Raw genomic sequence first — 12,048 nt, forward strand, 5'->3', positions numbered from 1 at the left:
AAAGTTGCCCCCCCAAAAAAATGATATTGGCTTCTGTTCTGTCCTCTTTTAAAACGGCAAATGTATGCTTTGATGTGTTGGTCATTATAAAGAACAGTTTTGAACGCGCAGAATAATTGCGGCTGAGATTTACGCCTCCATTTTTGGATAAACGCCATCCTCAGTTTTACGATGGGGCGGCCTCTCACTGAAGTGCGCTATGACAAGCGTTCCGATTTGGGACAGTGTTCAACTTTTTGTTGAGTGACAAACCTACACCAGTTTGTGAAAAACTCACGGACGTCCTGCAATGCAGTGGCTGTAACCCATTTTGGCAGCATTTTGGATAATTGTGTTTCAGTTGAGCGGCTTGCTATGGCTCCATTCGGGAAGAACTTTCTGAAAGCGCGTTTGAAAAACAGGTAATTTTAAAGATGTATTTTTTAGTTCTCACCTGTTGCATTCAGAACTGTAGAATACTGTATATGAGGCACATTTAACATGTGGAGGAGGGAATTTATGCTCCCCTGCCGGGTACTAAATATAACTTATTTTACGTACATAATTGTTTTATCCATCTGACCAAAAATACCACCAATGTGGCTGTTCAACAATTCACCTCTCATTTCCGAGTCTATTGATGTGAGAGAAAACAGCATAGGCTATTTTTGCATCTCCTCCAGACTATGATATACTGTAACTCTTTTGCATTTAGAATGTTCTCCTGCTCAGTGAAGGTAAATGGTGCCATTTTTTGTTGTTGAAACTGTGGGAAGCAGGTGAAATGGCCATTTTAATGTTGTAAGTAGACTGTGTGTGTGTGTGTGTGTGTGTGTGTGTGTGTGTGTGTGTGTGTGTGTGTGTGTGTGTGTGTGTGTGTGTGTGTGCATTGCATGTGTGGTGATGGGAAAGTGTGGCTGTCAATATGTCCAAGTCAGACCAACTCTAGACACTGCAGATGAACAGATGACTGTGAGCAGACTCCTGTCAGTCAGTCAGACTAATCATGACAGTAGTGACTTTTAAGTGGTCATAACATGGTAATAACATAAGAACACATACATGCCAGGGCATGAATAATACCTACGCCACCACATTGTAAACCCTTGCCTAGGTTTGTTTTGACACTCAAGGCCATGTCACATCAGCTATTACTAGGGTTCATATAACACTGGAGAAAATGTTCACAAAATGTCAACACATGTTTAATCTGACATGGAATTGCATAAAAATTATATGATCATTTTTTTTAAATTCTCGCAAAATATCCATGTAGACTTTGATGTGGAGTTAGGCCACACAGAAAGATGTATCATATGGAATCTAATAAGAGTTGACCCGCTCTTAAGATGCAGACTAATCTGTAATTAAACATAAGATATTTTTTCATAAAGTGTTTCTACCTGAGAGACTGTTTAGTGGGAGAGAACATTCCTGGTTCAAGTTTAGAGGTATCCTGTCATCGACACTTGTATAATTTGCTTGAGCAATTTCCTTAAGTGGCTCGGTTCCCCTTTTTTAAACGTTTCATGGTCCCAGATAGGCTAGACCACTGTACATTGAAAGGTATTAAAAAATGTATTTGTTGTTTAGCCGCGAGCGATGATGTGTCAAATAAATAATTGTTTCTTTGTTAAGATACCTAAATGCAAGCATTTGATGTGGTTAATCTAAAACCACCATCTAATGCCTCCCTGCTTAATGGACATGTTGCATGTGGTCATGCTTTAGGCTAGTCCACATCTAGGATGCAGGAAAGATGCTTGTTGTTGGAACAGCTCCAATCTACTCCAGTATCTTAAAACATTTTTATAGAGAAAAATACATAAATTGCTTTTGTTTGGCTGAATGAACTTTGCTGACACTCTTAGGTTTGAGAGTATGTTTTACACATTTCTTCAGGCATTCATCGCTAACCCTGATTGTGGCAGTGGCACCAGTCTGAAACTAATGTATTTTCATTGCACACACAGCTGACGACAAGTGAAGTATTTATCTGTCTAGTCCGACTGTCTTTGATGACTTCAAACAGTCTCAGCTCAAGTTGCCTCAGTAGATATGTAATTTTTTTCATGTTGTGTAGTAATTACCCAGCAGCTTGGCCAACTATAATTATCTCACGTTTTCAGATCTCTAGATATGTCAATTTAAGTTGTGTAGCAAGGAGATACACCAAGTTGGATTCATTCCTAAAGATTGGCTTAGATATATCCTAAAGGGGAAAAAAATATTCAGCATGATATACTGTAGTTCTATTCAATGTCAGAATGTGTAGATAGACACAAAGCTTGGTTATATTCAGCTGGATCAAATTAATTTACCATGGAGGTCAAGGCAATTAAAATTTGACCCATTGAAGCATGTTAGAATATGTAGATCACGTGTCAAACTCATTCCACGGAGGAACGAATGTCTGCAGGTTTTTGCTCCTGACTTGAAAATGTATTGATGAATTAAGGTCACTGATTGGTAAGGAACTCCCCTAACCTGGTTGTCTAGGTCTTAATTGGTCACAAATTTAAAGAAGAAACCAAAAACCAGCAGACAATTGGCTCTCCATGGAATGAGTTTGACACCCCTGATGTAGATAGTCAGATATACAGGAATCATGGTTATGTTCAGCTGGATCAAGACAATTTACCCTGAGAGTCAGACAATTCAGATTTGACCCATTGAAATGATCAGAAAACAACATACTTTCATTTAAAAGTGGATGCCACTTCTCTTCACAACCATATGATACAGTAAGGACTCTTCTCCAGTGCTGCACCGGCCCGGGAGAGACGAGAATAGGGTAAGGGCGTAGATTATTTTGTCTTTTCTCCCAGATGCCTATCTGACTGGGAGTCATCCTAGAGATCAACGAACCCAGATAGAGAAGTGATGTTATTTCCTTCCAAATCCCTCATCCTCTTAAGATAAGAGCCGAAAACTGTGTGCCTCTCCAGGCTTCATCCCAAATGGCAACCTATTCCCTATTTAGTGCACTACTTTTGACCAGGGCCAATAGGGTAGGCTGCCATTTGTGAGGCATCCCCTAGGGTGGTATTTGGAACACAGAGGACCTATTCTCCTCCTGTTTCGTCACATGATAGTACCCTCCACGTAGTTATTTGTGTTCAGGAAACTGCTTGTGGGACATGTCTTTACACAGACAGGATTAACCCCACTTACTGTACAGTACAGTATTCACTCCCATTTTCTTTGGGCCTTATTCCATTGAATGGATGGGCTTGGATTACATATGAAAGATGATGATGGTTTCTAGTATCTTTAGAAGGATTTAGATGTGAAACGGTCTGGTGCATTCACTCTATTACAACTCTTTCAAGAACCGTTCCTGTCTTGCACTTCAGGCTCTGTTACTTTTTCTATGTTCTTTGAATATGGATGTAAAGCAACATAACCGTTCCGTTTATTCCATTCCAGCGTTTAATATTAGCCCTTCCTCCAATATAGCTCCTTCCAACAGTCTCCACCGATATATCGTAATCTAGTGTAGTCACTTCCCACTCAAACTAGTCTTGATAACAACAGCCCAACAAATGTTTACATTCATTGTATCACAGATGGGCAACTGTCACAGATTATCAATAGATCCATGTTTCCCTGTTTGTCTAGTTGATAGTGTCACTCAGTCAACACGTTGTGACATAGAGTAGCGCTAATCATTTGGTCTCACTTGTTGGGACTTGTTCAAACTTGAAAGAAAATGCATTTGATTCTTCAGTGTAAATTTGCCAAGGGTGTTTTTTTTAAATTGATGAGATCGTCTTTACTGTATTAAATGTTATGATATGTCTTAGGGAACAAGAAGTGCTCTAGCAATGTGAATTATGAATGCTGTGGTGTTCCAACGTAGATCACAGAAACACACACACTGCATATCACCTGGTAGTTTAATAGAATAGAGTTTCTCCTCCACATCAGGCCTTTATGTACTTCCAACGTCTACTCAGGGGTCAAGTGTGCTTGCTCAGGTTTCTGTAGATTACTCAGCATTTAGCTCCCTATTAAATGAGTAATTATTGAATGACACAGATTTGACATTAGCAATGACATAAAGTAGAATATAAAACATACATGTGTGTAGACTTTGACAGTGTGTAGTTTGTATTTCGTTTTTTGTTTTACGATTGGCTCAAGTTCATCAGCACATTCATGTACATTTCTGTCATAAAGCACTGTATATACGTTCATCAATGTAGACCTGTAAGGGCGCCCACATACGTTCCTGCCCCAAACCATAACATATTCCCCAGCTATGCATATGAAGTGACATACCAGTTCACAGCCCTCATGAATGTATTGGCTTTGATTAAATCAGCCCATTGGCCCATGCAGACTTTGTATTTGTCCAGGCAGGGAGTTGGCTCGAGAGGAGAGGAGACAAACAGTTCCCAGTGTTACACAGTGTGTATGTCTACTGTTTTGGCACCGACTTCACTGTTATCTTATCACCGGTTAAGTGTAAACATGGTTGTCCTCAGAGTGAGAGAGAGCAAGTTATACCCTCCTCTTCTCCTCACTGAGAGAGAACACGTTTTGACACAGGTCTCTGCTTCGGGTGCTGTCTCAAACATAAGAAAAGGGCCAGTTAACTATGCCACTAACCATGATGTGAATATGTATCAGTATCGGATGGGAACTATTCCCAGCACAGCTCACTGTTAATATGACATCCATAGAGACATACTCACACAATATACCCATATTCCTTGCTCACGTTACATTAGGTGTGCACCTCATGTTCCATATTTACACAGCTCTAGTTATGGAATTCATGTTTTCCTCCTCCCTGTCCATAGACTAGCATTCTGTCAGGAAGTAGCAGGATGTTGCCGTTGTTCCACTGATTGTGGCCCTGCAGGACAAACACAGGTGCTTCCCTTCCTCTAATGTTCTGCCTTCCTGTGACTTCCTGCACAGCTGAGGGTTTAGGTCAGCTGGCCCACCATAACACTAATTGTATGTGTGTATGCGTAAATGCATGCTTGTTTTCACATGTGTCTATGCAACTTTTCTGTGTTTAAAAAATATATATTTTTCAGTTAATTTTGGGGGAAAAGGCTCCATGGGAGTGTACAGTACTATATCTACCATACTCTACTGTTCTCCTCACTGAGAAAGGAGAAGGCAGTCTTTACATCTCGAGAGACAGAAGAGAGTCTCCAATTTCTCAAGTTACTGAGTGCTCCTTGGGTTTCCAAGGGAAGAGGTGGAGGAATGGTTAGGTCAAAGTTGTCATGGTGATTGTCTGTGAATGCTGGAGGCGTGTCGAGGAGATTGTTTTCCCTCTCTCTGCATAGCTCAGGTATTTGCATTCCCTTTTCATCTCCAAGGGTCTCCATAACCATTAACTAGCCTATTGCATTGTTGCATACATATCGCATTCCTCAGGCCTCGTTCAGCTCAGAGTTTACACAATGCTCCACCTGTGTGTTTTTATGCCCGTTGGAAACCGTAACACTACGTGGTGATATCGCACTGTATATCAGCTAAACCCAACACTTCACGAGGAGCTAAGCTAGCGGGGATTGGTTTTTCCATTGAACTCTTTTTGAATGAGGTCGTTTATTGTATATTTTTCCCATCACTGACTGTACAGTAGACATGTGCGTCAGATACGTGTGAGCGTCTGTCGTTCTGAACAGGTAACTACTGTGTCACTACTATGTCATCCAGGGGCCACTCTGAAGCTTTGTTCGTGCCTGGTAGAGAGATGATTGACATTGCCTCCAGGATGCCTGAAGAGCTTGATGTTAGCCCAACCTGGATCTTGGGGTCAGAGAAGGTTATCTCTCCACAGACAAACAGAACAGATATAGACTAAGATACCCTTTTATCCAACAGTCAGACAATGGAGTCAGTACCAGATACCAAGACTAGGACCAGACTCACCATATCAGACACCTAACCAAAACCGTGTGTGGTATGATCTATGATCTGATGGAGTTAAATAATGAAAGTACATACAATAAGAATGATATGGATACTTTGGTTCTGGAATGTTGCAGTATCTGGCCTTTGGACACAGGATGCAGTTACAGGACTTATTTAGATGTTCTTATATGAGATATTAAATTAGATTCTAGGGACATTAGCCTGAAAAATATTAGTCAGTCAACTACTGTTGAGCTACTGAAGACATCTGATGTTAACATTACCACGTATTAAACATTACAAAGTTCAGTGCCTTGTACAGCAACAAAATTGCCATGTCACAAAATGCTATCTGGACATTACGTTTGATTATTGCTTAATGTGATTAATTGGGTTGGTATCTGCGCTGCCTCTTTTGATCTGAACTGCCCATGGCTATGGGGTTTTCCCATCATGGAAAGGAGACAAAGGAATGAAACATTGAGTTAGATAAGGGACATAATCAAAAGCCTATTTTGGAGGCGATTTTTTTTCTCAGGTTTTTATGGTCCAGACAAAAAGATAATGGGGGCTTTGGAGTGAAATAGCTCAGAACGGAATCATAAAGTGATCATGTCTGATGAGTAAGAGGATGAGTAACTATTTAATAGAATCAGAATCGGAGTGCTGAGCAAATTGAGTGACTACATTTTCTGCTCATCGACTGCCTTGATGACCACCAACCAACCATAGGATGTGCTTTTTCCCAAAGCTATTAGGCTAATGAAATGACACGTCAAAACTAGGTTTATCCATAATTGCACATCATTACATTCTGGGACATTTCATGCTGTTCAATGGTTATTTCAATTATACCCATTGATGTCTAACACATACAGTATAACCAAATCTTAACATATCAGAACCTGTTGACTACTCAAACACCAAAATTCTTACGTTTTGTATTTGTCTTTTTCCTAGAGCGAAGGACAAAGATGACAAGGAAACTGTGCTAGGAAAGGAGATCCAGGTGTCTGTGTGTGATGAGGAGAAGGTGGTGTGCGGTGTCACCAAACACACAACGTGTGCTGACATAGTGCAGGCCTTGCTGGACGACCACAAGACCATCCCTGAGAACAAGAAAATTCTGCATGGCGACCCTAAAGACTTCTGCCTGCTAGAGCGCTGGAAAGGCTTTGAGAGGGCTCTGCCCCCATTAACCCGCATCCTCAGGCTATGGAATGCCTGGGGAGACCAGCGACCGTTCATCCAGTTCACCCTGGTCAAGGCCAGTGATTTTGTACCCCAAGCAGGCTGCAAGAAGGGGGCCAAATTAAAGGGGGCTAAGGGGGCTAAGAGATGGGAGCAAGGCCCGGCCCAGTACTCCCAGTCACTGCCAGTGGAGAGGCAGAAACGGATGGTGAAGAAGGCCTTCAGGAAGCTGGAGAAGATCCATAAGGAGAAGAGGGTAGTGGGATCTTCTCCGGGCAGCGAGGAGATAGACAGGATGGTTCAGCTGCTTATCCAACAGGACCACACCATCCGGCATCAGATCCAGAGGATGAGGGAGCTGGACTGTGAGATGGAACACTTTGAGATGGAGCTGCAGGGAGGACAACAGGATACAGAGCTTCTCCATGAGGGATTCTCCTCACTCTCCCCGATCTCCTTCCCCCACAGCCACAACCAGAACCTGGACAGCCAGCCAGGGGTTTCAGAGCAGGAGCTGCTGCAGGAGTGCGTGTATACTAGTGACAGTGTGGCCCAGTTGGAGATGCAGCTGCTCAGGCACGAGGAGCTTATAGCCCAACTGTCCCAGGACATCGACGTAGAGCTGACGAGGGCCATGTTAACGTTGCCGGAGGTCCCCGACAAGGATACTCAGTTACAGGGGGCAGCGGCAGGAGTAACTTCTGACCCAGACCTGTCCTGGGAAGCGGCAGAATTGGAGAGACTGCAAGCCGAACTGAGGCTTAGTCTGCGCACCGGCGTGTCCCTTCACATCCAAACGGCCCAGCTGGAGAAGGAGCTGAAGGGCTATGAATCCACACTGTTTTCCAAGGACCAGGATTGCTGGGAGCTGGCTTCCCAGCTGAGCACACTGCAGGTGGGGGACAGCGTGCAGGAAACGCCCAGGCTCGGAACTATGAAATGCCCGGCCCCATGCATTGTTCCACAGGCAGTGAGACTGAAACACAGCCTGTCCCCTACAGATGTTACAGACACAGACTCAGACACAGGGATCAGCTCCACACACAGTCAGGACTCACTGTCTCCTTGTCTGGACATGATCCTGCCACCACTGGACACTGATGTCTGAGATGTCTGCCTCTCTGGATTCCCCTCAGAAGGCAATACACAATCCCGCTATATGCACTATTTGCCTGGCGGACTAATTTGATACTGTATTAATCATTGAGTTACTACACTGACACATTTGCTACTTCAAATGAAAATAGTATTTTCTTACTATTCCTACTTTTGACGTGCCCATTGCATGACACTTCATTAAGTATTAATAGATTGACCAAAACACAAAACATAAAATGATTGTTTTATATTAAAACATTCAGCAGACCTTTGTAGATGTAGAATTTTACCGGTCTGCTTTTGTTATAAACTGTAAACCATTCATTATCTGTTCATATTTTCTTCATAAGCTATAAGATATAATGTCACAGAGATTCATCAAAATGACAAAAGAACAATGAGATGTAAGGGAAAACTATATTTATTTGTGTTCTTGTTTTGGAGCATTAGACTATTTGTTACTGTATGTTTATATACATTCCAAAAGCATATGAAGCCAAACTCTACATTTCTCAATATGTGTGCAGGTAGTCACTATCATTCATGTAAAATGAAAGCCATTTAAGCTAAAAATATATATATATAAATGTACATTCTTTACTGCAACAATAAAGGCATGTTTCTTAACAATTCTTAACATTTCTCTGAAACTCCATTAGGGATTCCATCGATTCCACTGGAGATGCTCGCTAGGTAAGCACGAACTAAAGCGAGCAGTCTTTTCTTGTCAAGGTATTGCTGACATAGGTAACATAGTGTATTCTGGGCAAACCAGGGCTGGTGGTGGAAAAGCAGGGGATATCTATTTCACACACTAATTGCCTGCTTCTCCCCCCTCTCTAAGCCTCTAAGTAGCTCTGGCAATCATGAAAGAGACTGAACATTACAATGTGGAAGGCCCTGTCACTGGTGCCTTGCCCGACTCGTTGAATGAACAAGGGGTGGAGTGCTTTAAGCAGGCTGTTTAGCCCAAATTGGATGAAAATCAGATACCTCTGAATGTATTTTCTGATGTCTATAGAGATCCCACATCTTAAAGATGTTGGTTATGATATTGCACAACATAATATGAGGTCACATTGTTAGCTGCTGTATCTATTGTTCTTATGAACGACTAGTTAATGTAATGTGGGTGCACCCCATTTCTGTGATTTGGTAACAAGCTTTGTGCTGATTACTTTCCCCGACCCTCTGTATTAACCATTAAAGGGAAAGTTCACAGCAAACACAACAGTTACATGATTTTCCACTTATAGTACCCTAGCGGATGTTGGCAGATAGTACATTAGTACATATTTTGCTTATTTCGGATATTTCAGATGCCTTTGGCAAGCACAAGGGCCAATGATGAAAAGAAGCCAACAGGGAACATCATAGCTTGTTCTTAAAATAACAAAAAAGTTCTCAAAGTGTATTTTTCGCTGCACATTACTGGCCGATATTCCAGAGGGGAGAAGCAAAGAGTCAGGAGTTAGACTGGGTCCAATGAGTTTACCTGTCTACATCAGATCAGCAGGAGATAAAAGCCTCGCAAAATGACAATTACAGTACTGCTGTATTTTTTTCTTCCTGTTGTGGCAACCTCAGCGTTAGCAATTACTACAGGCCAGTTTGGACAAACAGTTATTTGTGGATTAGGATGGTCTTGGGTTGGGAACGATGCTAAAGACAGTAATGGCTGAGTTACAAACTAAACATACTGAGATGTACAGTATGTTCAACATTAGAGTACAGGTCCTTGAAATAGCTGTGGTTTAGAATGCCATGCATGTATGTGCAGTCTTGAAAGCTTCTGGTGCCCTGTTCGTGAGAGAGGTGTCTGTAATGACTCGATTGCTCTTTATTAATTTCCAAATACTGATTTTATTGCTTGAAAAGTTTTAAGAACGACTATATCTGCACTGTAGAACACTAATGTTTTTGATAAAGCCTAGGACATATTCTCTATTCACAGAGAGTGAAACACCACACAACCTAACTTACAATTATCACCTTCTACTGCACCCCAGTCCATTTAACACCACTGAGAATGGTTTCATTTAATTATCAATGTATTATGACTAGTAATGACGAGTAAGGACCTCTTGCACTCTTTTTATACCAAGCATTAGTAGCAAACAATGGACGTATCTAACTAGAAACTATCAAATGTCTATGTAATATTTGTATCTCAAAAGAAGGAATATAATATTGAGATAATTGCTCAAATTATATTGAATACATAATGCGACATGACACATGACACATTAATTGATTAAAATGTGTTAATTTTCTCATGCTGTCAGTGCTAAGTTGTTTTAAAAGAACTTAACTATTTTCAGTGGTCCTTGAACGTTCTGATCACAGGGATCAAACAATGAACTCAACTCTGTCATTGACAAAAACAGAAATAACAAGATCATAGAAAGTTTCATATTAATTATTTGATTCCAGCATTAGGCAGCGGCATAAAAGCTGAGGCTTTTGAAAAAAATAAAAAAATAAAAAAAATAATGATTTGTCAGCAATTCAATTTTCTTCTCATTTTGAAGTTGATAATTGCTTGTTAATTGAACTGCTTTATGCCTCTCAGAGTTCTGTGATTTTAAAATATTTCATTTCGTGGTAAAAAGGATTATGTTGATCCATTGCTGTCTGCAATGGGGTTGATGTCTGGATAAACAGCAGTATTAAGGTTTTGTTTTGTGAGATACTGAATGTGAGATCATGTGAGAAACTGAATGTGAGATCATGTGAGATACTGAATGTGAGATAATGTGAGAAACTGTATGTGAGATCATGTGAGATACTGAATGTGAGATAATGTGAGAAACTGAATGTGAGATCATGTGAGATACTGAATGTGAGATCATGTGAGATACTGAATGTGAGATAATGTGAGAAACTGAATGTGAGATCATGTGAGATACTGAATGTGAGATCATGTGAGAAACTGAATGTGAGATCATGTGAGATACTGAATGTGAGATAATGTGAGAAACTGTATGTGAGATCATGTGAGATACTGAATGTGAGATAATGTGAGAAACTGAATGTGAGATCATGTGAGATACTGAATGTGAGATCATGTGAGAAACTGAATGTGAGATCATGTGAGAAACTGAAGCCATTCGCATAGTAACACAACTGGCCCTTGTATGGCATATGACATTTGTAAGACGGTATGCAAGGGATTGTAAATTCACCCTTAGGGTACAAACACACTAATCAGACGCCAAAGATATGGACACATTTTAAGTGTGTGAAAGTGACAAAATGGCACAATACCAATGACTTGACAGGCTGTCAGACTAGAATTGTGTACACTACACCCTTAATCAACTAAGTTTGATGTGATCATGAACACACACGTCCTGTTGTTGTATGTGTCACATGCGCCGAATACAACAGGTGTTGACCTTACCGTGAAATGCTTACTTACAAGCCCTTAACCAACAATGCAGTTCAAGAAATAGAGTTAAGAAAATATGTACTAAATAAACTAAAGTAAGAAAGTAAATAAAAGTAACACAATTAAATAACAATAACGAGGCTTCATACAGGGGGTACCAGTACCGATGTACGGGGGTACAAGTTAGTCAAGGTCATTTGTACATGGAGGTAGGCGGTAAAGTGACTATGTATAGATAATAAACAGCGAGTAGCAGCAGTGTAAAAACGAAGGTGGGTGAGAGGGGGTGTCAATGTAAATATTCTGGGTGGCTATTTGATTAATTGTTCAGCAGCTTGGGGGTAGAAGCTATAGGTCCTGGATGGCTGTAAGCTTGGCCCCAGTGATGTACTGGGCCGTACACACTACCCTCTGTAGAACCTTATGGTTGGATGGCGAGCAGTTGCCATACCAGGCGGTGATGCAACAGGTCAGGATGCTCTCGATGGTGCAGCTGTAGACCTTTT

General features: G+C 41.1%; 1 protein-coding gene across 1 annotated transcript; it reads left to right on the forward strand.

The window, feature by feature from the left end:
• Window positions 1-173: 173 nt before the first annotated feature.
• Window positions 174-8,783, forward strand: rassf9 (Ras association domain family member 9). The gene is made up of 2 exons (XM_024380087.2): window positions 174-401; window positions 6,823-8,783. The coding sequence occupies exons 1-2, from the start codon at window positions 355-357 to the stop codon at window positions 8,159-8,161; spliced, it is 1,386 nt and encodes a 461-aa protein (XP_024235855.1). The 5' UTR covers window positions 174-354; the 3' UTR covers window positions 8,162-8,783.
• Window positions 8,784-12,048: the final 3,265 nt, after the last annotated feature.

The sequence above is a fragment of the Oncorhynchus tshawytscha genome, linkage group LG19, assembly GCF_018296145.1.
Source record: "Oncorhynchus tshawytscha isolate Ot180627B linkage group LG19, Otsh_v2.0, whole genome shotgun sequence".
Classification (NCBI taxonomy): Eukaryota; Metazoa; Chordata; class Actinopteri; order Salmoniformes; family Salmonidae; genus Oncorhynchus; species Oncorhynchus tshawytscha.

What these genes read in the sequence shown, in the direction of transcription:
- rassf9 (XM_024380087.2), top strand. Translation starts at nt 355, where the DNA reads ATGGCTCCATTCGGGAAGAACTTTCTGAAAGCGCGTTTGAAAAACAG. An exon ending in AAAGCGCGTTTGAAAAACAG is followed by an intron (nt 402 to 6,822) that starts GTAATTTTAAAG and finishes TCTTTTTCCTAG; the next exon opens with AGCGAAGGACAAAGATGACA.